Here is a 15,214-nt window from a genome sequence, read left to right as displayed (position 1 = left end):
CAGCAGCTTGAAGGACCTCCCAGAAAACCAGCTCAAGAACCACCATTCAGCTTGTCCACTATTTCATTTTATGCCCTCCTATTTGATTTATTGGTGTGAATAGTATCAAATGCCTGTTTAAGTAGGTTTGTTTGTTATTTTCTTGGAGAACCTTTGCCTCTACTGGCAGCATTGATGGTGAGGACCAGGAGAAGGATGCCAGATGAGGGTGTCCCATGAGCCTGCTGGTGGTCAAAGTGTCCTCTGCTGCACATGTGAGCAGGAACTCATGCCAGCTCTTCTCAAAGCCATCGCATTTGTATGCATATTCATGGACTTATGTTTCCTCTGTTAATAGTAGATCATTTACAGGAGCACAGAGAGGAGGCTGCTCTCCAGCAGGTGATTTAAATGCTGCTTGACCTTGCTTTCTGAATTGCATTTACCTGTATGGCTTTCAAGTCAAGTATCTCATATACAAGTGGTAGAGCTTCAAAAGTCTTGTTTTGGCTTCCCACCTCCCCCCACTTGATCTTTTGCTATTTCTGGCTGCTCTTGTTGCCTGTTCCTCCACACAACCAGCTCATATCAATCACTCTCATGGAAAAAATGCAAGCAGTAAAAAGTTTAACAAGAGTCCTACCAGAGTTTTCCTACAGCTGGGGAAAGAAACACCGCTTCACCACCACAGCTTTGCTCACTGCAGATTTTAACTCTGCAAAATAAACCACTCTAGGCCATGTCCAATACCTCCCACGCAGCCAAGGGGTGAAGAGGAAGGCTGACGTAATGGTGAGGTGGATTCAAGCTGCTCACTGCTGTATGAAGAGGCAGGGTGCACAACTTGAGCTCAATTCTGTGCTTACAGCCAGTTCCATCTGCCCCTGCCAGCCAGAGCTGCACACAGCCCCTCCTTAGCAGTAGCAAGGATAACCTTACAGGATGATTTTTGGCCACCCTCTTTTCCAAGCACCCTTCTAACTAGTGAACTGTGACTGTCCTGAAGAGTTGCTGGGGAAAAAGTAATTCTGATCCAGAGCCAGAAGACAGAGCCTGACCACCTGGCTGGCCTTTCCCCTCCCAAGAAAGATGAGTGCCCTCTGTTTAACAAAACCCCTCGGCATTTAACCCACACAAACCACAAATGATACCTTTGCACCTGAAGGGAGTAAAAGCATTTCACCTCCCCATATGCTACAAGTCTCTTTTGTTACAAGTGCCCTCGATTTGAGGTATTGTAATTAATTTCTGTTGGCCCATGGAAGGTATCTCTCCTGGACCACCAAGCTCAGACCATGGCCAGAGCTACCATCCACTTCAGTTACTCTTAAGGTAACTGAAAATTCACAAAGGATTGCAACCCTGATGGTTTCTCCAAACAAAACCTATCTTGGGCTCAGACAAAGAGATACTTGTGTCACCTACAACCACAGCACCATCAAATATCTTCTGGATGCATCAGTTTACCTAAAATAAGCTCCCAGATTTGTGTCCTTCATACTGTCTGTGTTGAACAGATCTTAAAACACACACAAATAAAAGCTTAAGGGACATATTTCTGCTTAAAGGCACTTTTCTTGACACCCTGATCTGTGCAAAGAGCTTCTCTTTCAGAACGTGCTCAGGAGGAGGAGGCAGTGAAACAGCAGCCCTCCAGCGGTGTCCCCCAGTTTTGAAGTTGTACTTTGAACAGACAGCTCAGGTACCCCATGGGAAGAGGGACTGCTCATCAACACCATCTCAACAAAAGTTCTTCCCTTTCTACAGCTGCAACCTCCCATGGCTCAAGGACAGCCCAAGCCCCTTTGGCTACTGATTTGGAACAGTTCAGAAAGTATTGTCCAAATGAGACTACCTCACCAAAACCCCTTTACTTTCTTTTTTTCAGTCAAGAAAGCCATTTGTTTAAACAAAAGCAATACAGATTTGGAACAGCAGCCCCATAGTTCTGGACTTGTTAACATTTTTATTAGGGAAAATATAAAGTAACCAGAGAAACAAAAGAGAAATGAGAAAGTTCGTACCCAACTCCTGCTCACTGCTCCTTCCCAGGGACACCTGGCCCCTGCTGCAGTTAATATCGTGTTGGAACTACAGTCTGCCCTGTCCATGCCTTGAGGTTCTTGAGGAGCTCTTTGTCTCCTTACCTACAGCTCCTCCAGCTGCTCCAAGCTCTTTCAAGCTCTCCCTGCTGAAAGTGCGCAGGGATGTCACTACAATGGGGCTCTGTCTCCACCAGTTTGGGGGCAAGCCATGTTCAGAAGTGGGGAGATACCTGCTTGACAGCCTGTCTGATCCTGGCATGGGAGTCAGAAGGGGGAAGATGGACCAACACAGCAGGTATTGTCCTGCCAGATTGACTTTATGAAGGTTGCTGTTGTGCTGCTGCATTTCAATTAATTACATGTGCTCTGTATGTGTACTCCTTGGAAAGCTTGAGTATTGCATTCACTGACTCTCCTACTACCTCTTTCTGTTATTTCATTTTATTTGGCAGAAGCCAGGCAGTCATACTCTGAAGGTGAATGTGCTCCCAATACTTTACTTCCAACAACAGAGTCCCTAGAGATCTAGCCCTTGTCCTGTAAGATGGTTAATTGGTTTGACCCCAGGATTTAATACAGACTGCCACTTCACTCCAGTACAGGTCCTTCTGCCATGTCTGTGCCCTTTGTACCTCAACATAACTGCCCCAACAACCCCCTTCCTCCCACCTACTGTGCTATGTCCTGGTGTACTTGTTCCTTAGACTCCTAGGACTTGTGCAGAAGCACACAAGTAATCCTACTAGCTTTCTTTGTAGCCTGCTGGCAATATTTACCAAGAGTTTGTCCAGAAAGCCCCTGCCACCCCTGGCTGGCCAGCCAGCCATCCTGCTCTGGTATTGCGCTTCACGTGTGGCTCTTGACCTCCGCCACAAAAGTGCTGCCAATCAACCTTCTGATCTCCCCGACTTTATCCAGAGAAGATAAGGAAAAGAGCTGGTTCAAAGTTCCACATTTTTATTTTCTCATTTGGCATCTTCTCAACTGACAGGAGAGCTCTGAATTTTTCAGTGAAACTCCTCTTGTAGATACAAATCCATAAAGCATAGCTGTGTGGGTGTTAGTACCGTGCTAGCATGCACCAAACATGACCTGTCATCCTGGGCAGTATCGGGGTGCTCCTTCTCCCCATCCGCTTCATCCTGTCATACAGGGATGTCCCATGCCAGGCTCACTGTGTGGGCAAGGTGCATCAGCAACACGTGTCAGACCAGGAGCTGCCTCAGTTCCTCAGTGACTGACTGTCCAAGTCATCTTTCTTCAAACCAGCTGCACTATTTGTGCTCCCTTGACTTGCCATGAGGCTGCCTTTAATGGACAGGAGCACCCCAAAATTCTTACTCCAACCTCAAAAGCAGAGCCGAAGGCCCTCCCCATATCTCTTTTGTGAAACAAGGCAGGCTGGGCTTTTGATCATCAAAGTCTTCCCCTTTGGAAGGAGGAGGAGCCGTCTAGTCATGGGTTCATTGATTCCTTGCCCAGCAGGAATGTTTGCTTGGGCACAGCCAAGCCGCACCTCTGATGACTGTAACAGGCAGCGCTCTCTCTCTTTTGATATACTATCAGCTGGGTTTATCAGAGTATCAACAACCACCACATTCAAGGACTCGTCCCTCTGGTCAGCTCTCCCTGCAGAGCAGACAGGGGCTGCGTGGGAGCTGAGCTCACCTCTTATTTCAAGGAATCTTAACAGCAGGTTTTAAGCTGCTTATTTACCTTTTTGGTCTGTGCAGGAAGTCTGAGCTAAAAAAAAAAGACAGAAGTATAATTACTCTGGCACGCCTGCATTCCTGCTCCAGGCTCAGGCGGGGAGAGACTCTTTCTTGTCGGAGCCAGGAAGAGAGCTGATCCCTGGAGATCACTGCCTCAAACGTGCGTAACTGAAACCTGCAGCCATGCTGAAACAGATACTATCGGAAATGTACATTGATCCTGACCTGCTGGCAGAACTCAGTGAGGAGCAGAAGCAGATCCTCTTTTTCAAGATGCGGCAGGAACAGATCAGACGATGGGAAGAAAGAGAAGCTGCTATGGACAAGGCTTCAGCAAAGAAACCTCTGCCTAGAAAAGGTAAGTCTTTGCCTGCCAGCTGCTTCCCCATCTGGCACAGATCTGGCCAAGTCAATTGCTCCCTAGAAATTAGGAGATAATTTCCTTAGAGCAATTTCTTCCTTCAGGGACATATAGTAGTCGTATTTCCAAACCGTAACAAGTTGGGTTTACAACTGCAATGGGCTAGTTTTGACCAGGCAAGCAATGGTGTTAGTCCCTGGCGCAGACACTCTGTCCTTGACCAAACTGCTCAACAACTGTAGCTGGAAAGACAGAGCTTACTTGGCCCCAGGAGGTGCATCTCATTAAGTGTCCCACTAAATGGGGCCTCTGAATCTGCCCATTAAATAACCATGGACTTGAATGTCTGTCCTGGGGCACCAGATCTGCAAGGGGGTTCCCGTTGTGCCTTTAGACCTGAAGTCCCTTTGCCAGGATTACACAGTGTGCCGACTCCTGGGAAGAAGCACTCTTCTCCCAGAAGTATCCTCTGTTTGCAAGTAGGTCACCCTCACACAGTCTGAGGAGGATGGTGGTGAGTCTTCTCTGCCCCCAGACTCAGAATTGTGTCCTTCACTGACCTGGCTTCTTTATGGTGAAAAGAAATGGGAGGCATGTGCTGTCTCCCAGCCCAGCTTTCCCAAACTGCAGATGCTTTTGGAAAGGCTCTGCCATCAGCGGCAGCCAGGAGGGCACAGCAGGCAGAATACACACCCTGCATGGAGGCACCAAACAGCATTTGCCAAAGAGCTACTTTTTTCCAGCCAACAGGAAGTCGGTGACATGGAAGCTCGGTGCTGACAATGATGTCTGGGTCTGGGTGATGGGTGAGCATCCTTCAGATAAATCATATGCTGCCATCTGTGAAGAGATCCAGGCACAAAGGGCAAAGCGGCTGGTGAGAGAGCAAAGCAAGGAGGGCAGGTAAGCAACTTTCAGCCAGATGACTCGGTGAGCAGACATGGAGGAAAAGGCATTCCTAAGGACCCAGAGGCTGGAGTCTTCTCTGCAGGGGCTGTGGCTACCACTGTTGCACTCAACTTGCAGGCAAAAGGCAGAGGCAAAGGCTGGCTGCACACAGTGTTGGCAGAGACCAGACCCAGCCTGAGGCTTGACCTGGCTCATTAAGCTTCCTGTGATATGGCTCTTGCATGATACCCTCTGCAGACCACAGGAAATGCTAACTCTATTATTACAGCACATGATGAGTTTGGATTGCCACTGATTAACCAGCGGGTTCCCATGCACAGCAGGACAACAGTTACTCACCACAAGCCATTAATTTAATTATGCCACCTACCTGATTTGGAGCTACGATAGATGCCTGCACATGTTGCTTCGTTGTACCACTGCTCTGCCCATGTGCAGCTTCCTCACAAGATGCCCAGAGAACAGAAAGTGACTCCCTCAGGTTCTTAAGTCCTCTCTCAATCTTGCATTTCAGAGAGACTGACTCTTCTGTAACACAGTCTTTACATCTACAACCAGGAGTCCTAGGTGAGACAGATCTTCATGGGAATAAGAAAAGCACTGTGGAGGAAAAGAAGGAATGTGGGAGAAAAATTACTGCTGCTACAGCAGGGAAAAGCCAGGAGATCACAAAGGTAGTTTACCCCTTTTTTCCATAACCATCACAAACATATGCTTTGAGATCTCGGAATTGCAGCAAATCCTGGCTGCTGTAAATAGTAATTTGAAGAAGAAAAGAAGCCAGCTAACTGTTAAGGCTTTTCTTCTGTAGTCAGAGAAGAAGCCATGCTGTTATATCCTTCCTTAGGACTAGGGAGGTTCAAGTGCTACAAGTTACTCTGGATTCATTTGCTTCCATTCTCCGTGGGTAAAACAAGGGTTGCAGTAGTTTTCCTCCTGCTCTGTGGCAGTTTTGGATGGCTTTGAGGCACGACCAGGGAGGGTATTCCAGGATCTTTATGTGGAAGGCCACATCCCTGAAACAAATCATCTACTTGTATAAAACCAGATGATGATAATTTTACCAGCGTACTCTGACATGTATATTTTAGGTTCTTCTTTTTCTTTCGTCTTCTAAAACAGTTTAACAATAGCTTATGATATTGACAGCACAGGACAACTGCAAATGCAGTAACTGCAGTGTCTGTTTTACTGTGGTGCTTCACTACAAAAATACTTTTCTTCAACAATAAATATACCTATACTTTTTAACTGGCTACAAAAAACCCTTTGCAGAGAACTGAGAAAAAGATGAGTTGAATTGACTACCCATGCAACCAAAGCTGAACAGAAGGAACAGAACCCCCTGACAATTCAAAGGGAGAAGCCTAGTATCATTCAGCAGTGTTTTCATTCAGTCTTTTGCTGCTAACTCGTATGAGTGTACGTTCTTTTATTATACAGCCACTCCATATTTCAGTGTAAAAAGCACGATAACTGAAGGTTAGGTTTTGGCAACGCGCCTCTCCTGCTGCTCCCAAAATACTGAAGTGCATTTGGAATGGCAGTCTCCCTTATCAAGAGCCTCTGACTCACACGGGGTTTTCTTAGCACTGTTTGCTGAAATTGAGCAACTATGTGGGAGATTTTTTTTCCTTTCAAAGGAAGCTGTTAGTCACAGCTAATAAAGAAAAAGCAAAAACAAAACCCAAACAAAAAATCCCACCATCACCCCCAAAAAATCTAAACGCCTTTCAAAGTCTTGCACACGGAAATAGAGGGGGTTATATATTGTACTTCTGGGTTTTGTCATTAAATTATTAATAATTTTTCCCAGGTTTCTGAGACATCATTGTTATTAGAAGCAGGGATCCAGACCAAAGATCCCTGTTGCATTTTCTAGGCCAGGGGAGGGATTTTTTCTTACCTCTCTTTGTCTGCTGCAAGGGATGGGGGACTAATCTAAGAAAGCAAGCTGCTTCACACACATTTGAAGTTCCTAGTTTCCTGTCAAGGGAAGGGAAATTGGAAAGCCAAGTTTATATTAAATGTTAGCTAAGAGGGTGATGGGGATAAAAAAACAGTGTGTCCTTGGTAAGCAGTGTAGTACAGTTAACTCGCTACTCACTGTGCCATGGAACGCAGTCTGGGTCCAATGGGGAAGGGGAGGGTGTTTGCTCAAAGACAAGTCTAACTGTTTGTCTTCAAAGGCAGGTCTCAGCTAGCGGCTGCTGCCAGGGTAGCTAGACTGGTTTGCAGGGAAGAGTAATCACAAGACACACAGCTAGCTGGGTCAGTTTGACAAGCAGGGATTTGCAGCACCTCAAACACAGCAGCAAACAATAGCAGGCAGGTAAAGCTGGGGATGGCAGGTTCAGTTAAGGCTTGCTTTAGATGGAGGGAGGGAAAGGGCTGCTCCCTGGGAGCACCTGGAAGAACTGTTTAGCAAATCCAAGCTTATGATGATCTTGACACCCCTGAGTGGCGTATTAGGCCTAATATGATGAAACAAATCAGTGCTTGTTAGAGAAGGCTGGCAAAATTTTTTAACGTAAATGTCGTGTTGCTGCTTCTGCATTAAATACCTATTGCTCAAAAAAAGAGCAGTAGTCCCAATGTCACATTTATTTCTCACCACTCATTTCCTCTTCCCAGAGGGAAACCAGAGATGTTCACCAGATGCTGGCAGCCTGTCACATGAGGAAATGTGGCTTCCAACAGGTAAGTGGCAATGTAGGATGCTTTTAACACACTGAGCAGGGCTCAGACTTTACCATAGAGTCCCAGTCAGACTAATCTGACCCAAAAATGTCCTCACCAGTTGTTGGACCAGTTTTATCCATCATTTCCATGCTCTTCATGTATGGTGTGATGATTTGGAGCTGATACAAAGCAGGTCAGGTTGGCAGTCTAGGGAGCAGTACAGGGAGATGATTTCTGGTAGACTGTTTTCCCTTACTTCCTCTGTTGTCACCTGCAGTAATGACAGTGTCTATATGTTGTTGAAATCAGAGGGATTCACAATAAAGAATGGGGTTGCCAGTATTTGAAGGCTAGCTAAAAAGCAAGGTTAAAACTAGGTTGGGACAAACCTGAACACACTGTTTCTTTCATAGATGAAAGAAGCACAGAGGAGAAATCGAGGAGAAGAAACCACAGTCCCCCAGGAGGCAATACTGCAGAGCCGCCCCAGCTCAGAGAGCCACAGGACGCTGCAGAAATTGGATGAGAATGAGCCTGAATGGCAGGAATCCTGTAAGATCTTAGATGGGGCTTGAGAAATCCTAGGATTCTGTGGGATCATCTCAGTCTTTCTCCTCACACACTGGAACTGAATAATTGGTTGGTGGGTGTACTGGTGAGAAATACAGCACTGCATAATATATCACAGCACTGAGTCCACGCAACACTGGGACTAGAGCTGGGCAGGAAATGGAAAATTTTCCTACAGATACTATATTAAAACAAGCAACAAATAGAAATCACATGAGTATAGCCAGGATAATTAAACTAGAAGCTAGCTTTTTGTAGGTCTTTGCAGTAACCATTGCTCTCAAGGACAGGATAATGGGTGACAGGGACTAACTAAAAAGCGTTTTCCGTGCTTGACATCCAAGGACGATCCCACCTAAACAGGCTCCTGCTGCCCTGTGTCATGTAGTGAATGCAAAAAGATACAAAGGAAAACGGCAAACACATATTTTCCAGCATGAAACTTGCGGTAGTATCCATCGCTGCTGCCAAATACTTCCAGAAGGAGAACCGGAGGCATTTTTTCCCCCGTTCCTCCCCTGCTGCTCAGCAGATGGCAGTGCTGTGCTACCAATAGTTTACACTTCAGGCTAGGGGATAGCCTGGTTCAGACCGACCGGAGAGCTTGTTATTCCTGAGACTCCAGGATGAGCTGGACCTAGACAATCAAGGCAGTTTTACAGCAAAAAAAAATAAAATATATCCAGTCAAGTTCTCCTCTTTCTGAACGAGTTTAAACAAGACCCCTTCCACTCTCAAAATATGACCAGCACTTTCAAATCCTTCAAAGGACTGCTTTAGAGTAATTCCAGCTGCTTTTATTCCATAACCCCTCCCCACTGGCTCTCATGAAAGGTATGACAGAAATGTATGTCTGAGCCAGGAATCAGTATCTAAAACAGAACCAAGTAGTCTGTAAGTTCAAAGGGACCTACCTGGTGCTCAAAAAGAACTCAGATGTTTAATCTCTTGAAGGTATAAGAACTGAACCCTGTTAAGTAGCAGATACCAAAAGTGAGGGGAGACACATGGCAAATGGCCCCACAATTGAGTGCAACCTTGTGAAAGAGGTTATTCTTCCACTTCATCAAACAGGCGGATGGCCAAAGGGCAGCAAGCTTAAAACTTGCCTGCTTGTTCACTCCTGTAGGATTCCTTTTTTCTTCCAGTGCAGAAATCCAAGGCAGCAGATGAGAAGAGACGCTCTCTTGCACGGCAAGCCAGGGATGACTACAGGAGACTCTCACTGCAGGGCATCCACAAAGGGAAGCAGGCAGATATTTCCAAGGGTGCCACGGCAAGAGATCGGCGACCACTCCAATACCCACCTCTCCCTCCTAAGCCTAAACTTCTACCTCCTGTGATGTCAAACGGGAGAACGATTCGGTAAGGAAACCCCTATGTGTGCACTGTGGAGGGAAGAAGGGGTTAGATTCTTCTGCTCTAGCATGGGATGGTTGAGATGGGAATGGTTATCTCTCTTTCTCACATGGAGAAGACACCCCACAGGGAAAAATGCAGAGCCTAGGCTATATGCCAGCCTAGGATGTGATGAGACATACTTGTTCACTACTAAAATGTAACAGGTTTATTTAGTAGAGTATCCTAAGCCTAAAGTGCATACATGTTCTATGCTGAATGTCTATTGAAAACCATATAATATTGCTGACAGTTGCACTAGTGTAAGTTCAGGGCTGTTCTTAACATTCTGAACAAAAGGGAAGTCTTGCCAAGGACTCAAAAGCCATCGTTTGCATTTGATGCACTAATCACAGTCTTTTCAAACAGGAAAGAGGGAATCCAGAGGACAATCTCCAATTCCACTGAAGAAAGCATCATCAGGTGGTTCAGAGAGGAGCAATTCCCTCTCCGAGCTGGCTATCAGAAAACCACAGACACAATAGCTCCTTGGTTTCATGGTGAGTCCTGAGCATTTCTGCCCCAACCCAACTCTTTCAGGAGCTGTTCCTGCTAACATGGCTGCTGCATAGATTGGGCCCAGGAGCTTTTTGAAGATGGCTAGGTTTTCCGTTTTAAATACCTATGAATGTAGTTTAAATTCCCTTAGCATAATGAGAAAGGGCAAGCTGAAGTGTTAGAACAGAGGCCAGAAAATATGCCCTATATCTATATGCCACTCCTTCCTCCCTGTACTGGATGCATGGTCACTCTGGTAACTGTTTGGACCAGGGTGAGAGAGATTTGGGCACACCTCATCCTCAGCCCCAGGTCATTCTCCCTCCATAGGTGCTCATCATCCATCACCTTTTCAGTCCTACTTCTAATGGGTCATCATGATCCCATCCATCTCTGCTGCTTTGGAAATATCTTTGATGTGAGACTGTAGCAACAAAAGAGTTATCCTCTTGTAACTGGGCTTTTAATGCTTACACAATTTTCTGACAGGACCTATGGTCACTGTCTGCCCAGCCCTGCTGTACTGGAGTCAACATACAACACACTGCAATGCTGTTCTCTCTCATAATGCAGAAGCTGTCCTTTTGAGCCATGCACATTCATAATCATCCAAGTCTGGAGAAGTTACCATAATGCTAAGTTAGCATGTTTGCTGCTAGCAATGGCAGTACTGTTCTTCCTGGTCTACTGGGCAAGAAGCAGTGCAAGGGATGGAAGTGCCACGGACCAGCTTTGGAGCAGTAAAGCAGATTTCTTGTGAGAACTGTTCAATCCAGTCTTGCACATGTGTTTTTCTCCCTTCAGTTTTCTGGTTTGGTTTTGGACAGGTATCCTAACCTCTAAGAAAGCAGAAGAGCTTCTGAATAAAACAGTACCAGGGAGTTTCCTGGTCCGGGTCAGTGAGAAAATCAAAGGCTACGTGCTCTCCTATCGATCTGTAGAAGGATGCAAACACTTCCTCATTGATGCCTCCAGTGACTCCTACAGCTTCCTTGGAGTGGACCAGCTACAACATTCGACACTGGCTGACCTTGTAGACTACCACAAGGTGAATATCTGGCAATGCATTCATTAACTGCTTAATTGCCTCAAGGCCCTTCAAAATAAGAAAGAATAGATTCAACTGGTTTAAAGTAGGCAACCAGACCCATTTCAGCTGCTGTTGGATATCCAGCTGCTCCGGAAGGGTATTCCAGCCTGATGGGTACATCTCAGGTGACTTAAAGCATCTCAGACATTTCTGATCTGACTCACTTACTTCCCCTCAAGTATGCAAAGCACCTTGCACGCAGGGCTCCAGCTGCATGCTGTTCAGTAGAAATGCTGGTAAGGTGAGAGGTAACAGCATACTCCTGCAGACTCCTCTTTTTTTATTCTCTCCATGGTTGTGGGGTCCTGGCAAGTTGGGTAAGCAGGGAATCCTGCTTGCCTCCAGCTTTGGCATGAAAGAGACCAAGGTATCTTTATAATGTCAAAGCAGGCAAGGTGTAATACTGAGCAAAGATAAAAAAATAGAAGGGAAGGAAGTAGGTTGGCAATTTTTTCAACAATAACAGCAATACAGCAATATTCTCTAACACTGACTGCAGTTACATGGGCTCCAAGGAGGGTCGGATGGATTATTCATTCCTTTATTGTAAGATCTTCCCAGGCACAGGACAATCATTTTGCCTAAAGGTTCATTTAAAATCCATGTTTCTTTTAACCAAGTGCCTAGCATAATACAGACATGGCTAAACAAAATGGGACATGAGGAAAACATCTGCGCTCATTTGCTACATGGAGCGCTACCTGGGCTACCTGAACTTGCTTCTTGCATGGGTTTCACAGTTCAGACTGAAATTGTTGAAAGCAGGGGCAATACAACTACTGGTACCAGAGCCAGGGGATTTAATAGATACGCAGTCAGGCTTTAAAGATAGAGCCATGCCCACAGCCTGCAAAGAACCCTACAGACCCCCTGCACTATAGCAGATAGGGGGAGGATGAACCCACTTTGTGAACTGCCCTAGTGGGTTCTGCTTATCACCCACAAAGTGACCACAAGAGAAGGCAAGTTCCCATCATGCACCTGCTGCCAGGGTGGAGAATGAGATGGGAGAGACTGTACTATCAGGGAATTTCCTTGTTAGAACAGGGCTTGCCTGAGCAGAGGCATGTGCTTATTCCAGTATCCACCCTTGTCTCTCCCACAAATGCAGTCGGGAGCACAGTTCACAACCACCCTGTCCTGCTTACCTGCATGCTGCACAGTCCTTGCTCCAGCACTTTCAAGGCAGGGCAGCATTTCACACCATAGAAGATGTGGCTGCTTACGAGACAAGCACAGCTCTTTCCAAGAACTGCCAGAGTCATGTCACTGGGTTACTGCACCGAGCACAAACATTGCTTTATAAAGACTTTGTTTTATGTGGGTCCCTCTGCAAGTTCCCTGGGACACTAAGCTGTCTCACACAGATGAACAAGACCACACTGTTACAGAGGCAGGGAGACTGTTGCTCACCCTGTGATGCTGTGATAAGTAGGGTCCGTTTGAAAGGTGGTGCTTAATCATATCCTTTATCAACAGGATGAACCCATCACTTCCTTGGGAAAGGAGCTGTTGCTTTACCCCTGTGGCCAAGAGGACCAAGAAGCAGATTACATCTCTCTCTTTGAATGAGCCTCCCGGTCTCACTGTGCAGCCCCATGCTCGTATTCACAGACTGAACATCGAACTAGAGCTGTTGATGCTTACTTGAAATAGTTGCCATCAGTGCCTCTGTTTTATATCCTTCACAACAACACAGTGAGAGTATAAGTACTGTTGTGAGCGGTATCAACTGAGTTAATGGATGCATCAGCCCAGCAAGCTGCAAAGCACTTGGATGCATCCTGCACAGTGGAGTGAATGAAATGATGAAGTAATCAATTGAACAGGGAGATACTGCCATGTATTTTCAGTGGGTGTTTGCAGATTTCCTCGGGGACTTCTGTATTCAAGCTGCCTTTTGTTCTTGAATGCCAGGTTGTGTGCCATCTGGGAAATAGATTGGTGTCTACAGTTGAATGAGATCATACCTTCCTGAAGGCACAAAACAACTTGGAGGGGGTGATTCATCCTGATACAGTAATTTGCATAATGTGAAGATAAATCCTGTAAAATGCTGTGCCCTTGGAATCAAGGATGTTCAAGCCAAACATCCAAGCAAACCCTCTGTGCCTTTCAGTGAAAGGTTTTCTTTGTGAAGAGGGATTTTCATGAAAAGTACATTTTTAAAACTCCTTTAGCCTCTGAATGTAGATCCTCACCCTTTTAACTTGTATTTAAGTCCCACACTAGCCTTTCTGCATAGAGAGAGATTAGTCTTTTGAAAGGGAAAGGAGAAGCTATATAGGAATTTGTATGAAAGACTTCCACATGCACAGAACCTAAAAGATGTAAGAAGCCGTGCCTATATCAGTATTAGTACAGTTTACAGAAGAACCTTTGCCAGCAAAGAATGCTATTTTGCAAAATGGAGCTATTTATTGCAAGTTGTGTCCAGATTACTGAGATGCATTGGGTGTAAACTTTAATATAGAACTTGTTCTTTCAACATAATATTCTCTCTTTTTATCTGTTATGCTGCTCTTTAAATATATACTTCAGAATACTGTGGGAGAGGCTGGAAAAATCACATAGCAAATGAATCCTCGCCCAGGTTCCCTCATCTTGGTGTTGCGCATGACAAACTGTACAGCTGAAGGTTGTGGTACAAATCTGCAAACAGTTTTTAGAGATACAAGCCTCAAATCGTGAACGAGTCAATTTGGTTTCAGTTGGTTTACTTGTTCCCTTCTTTCTGTTGGGTCAGGGCTATTCTATTGGGTCAGGGCTTAACTTGAGGAAGCAGTCAGAAACTTCAGTCTTACGTTGATGTGCGTCTTGCAGAATACAGACTCAAAGAAACTGTTACAATCATCTGGTCTTAAAATGTACAACTCCGCTGATAGGTGGTTTCCATACAACGAAGGAGGAATAACAGCATTCCAGTTACAGCAGGTTTAAGTCTGGAGATAAAGCCTTAAAGTGAAATTCTGAAAGTGACAACACTCTGGCAATGGAAGTGACATAAGGAGCTTCTTAAGGCACTGTATCACATGTATCAAAGAGATACTTGCAAAATAATCTGCAACAATCAGGAGAGGTGGTGCCAGAATATTTGTGTGTGTGTGTGTGGGGAAATCTCTCTTTCCTTCTCCAGTAACTGTTTCTTTTGAAAAATACAGCTAAAATGAAAAGTCACTCAGAGATCCTAGAGAAAAGTTAGCACCAGTGAAGCATTCTCATGTGAAGAATGTGCCATAGTTGTTGTCCTGCTGGGTACTATTTGAAAACACAACTTGTAAAACTCCCACAGGGGCTGGATGACATGCTTGCTAAGATACCCAAAGTAACAACGTGTTGAATTTACAGGTGTCAAATGCTTCCAATTACAGAGTAATGTAGATTTGAAGAGGTCTCTGGAGATCATCTGTCTATCCCTGCTCCGTAAGTGCGGCCAACCTCAAAGATACCTTAAGCTGAGGGCTTAGGGAAACCTAAAGGAGGATAAATTAAAAACATCATGGAAATATTAAGGTTAGGCTTGAAGCAGGCTATGATTATGAAACTCTCCTAAAATACATCGCTCAGTTTCAAATTCAGGTTAAGGGGGACTGTAGGAGCAACTATTATCTTGGAGCAGCTGAGTTACCATAGCTCTCATATGTATTCAACAAGCCATACCCGTCTTCTCCTGTTGTGTATTTAAAAAGTTACTCCATCAAAACAAAGCCCTTTATAAATAATTTATCATGCAATCTGGGAACAAAAAAAGTCCTTTGGAAGACCTACTTGAGTTATTGCTGAAGTTTTTATGGTAAGTTACGTATTTGGGGGTAGGGGTTTTAAGCATACAGAGTTTCCATTCTTTCTGTTGTACTTTTGCATTGGTTTTGCACATCTGGTGATTTGCAAGGGATTTGCAATGCAGATCATATGCGTCCAGCAGAAGAAAACCTCCTGTAAACATGTGTCAAGGGAAAAGGTACTTACA

The 15,214-nt window shown here is 45.1% G+C and overlaps 1 protein-coding gene across 1 annotated transcript; it reads left to right on the top strand.

Moving 5' to 3' along the window:
* The first annotated feature begins 3,360 nt into the window (after positions 1-3,360).
* On the top strand, positions 3,361-13,737 carry SH2D4A (SH2 domain containing 4A). Its single transcript, XM_057411105.1, has 9 exons — positions 3,361-4,094; positions 4,841-5,000; positions 5,521-5,680; positions 7,641-7,706; positions 8,102-8,240; positions 9,407-9,623; positions 10,026-10,156; positions 10,982-11,202; positions 12,724-13,737. Exons 1-9 carry the CDS (start codon positions 3,920-3,922, stop codon positions 12,814-12,816), a joined length of 1,362 nt encoding a protein of 453 aa, XP_057267088.1. The 5' UTR covers positions 3,361-3,919; the 3' UTR covers positions 12,817-13,737.
* The last annotated feature ends 1,477 nt before the right edge of the window (positions 13,738-15,214 follow it).

Source organism: Pezoporus wallicus, unplaced genomic scaffold, assembly GCF_028554395.1.
Source record: "Pezoporus wallicus isolate ANWC-B61680 ecotype Strahan unplaced genomic scaffold, APGP_CSIRO_Pwel_v1 contig_2439, whole genome shotgun sequence".
In the NCBI taxonomy this organism is placed as follows: domain Eukaryota; kingdom Metazoa; phylum Chordata; class Aves; order Psittaciformes; family Psittacidae; genus Pezoporus; species Pezoporus wallicus.
The sequence above is the reverse complement of the archived record's forward strand: the minus strand, read 5'-3'. Positions and strand labels throughout refer to the sequence as shown.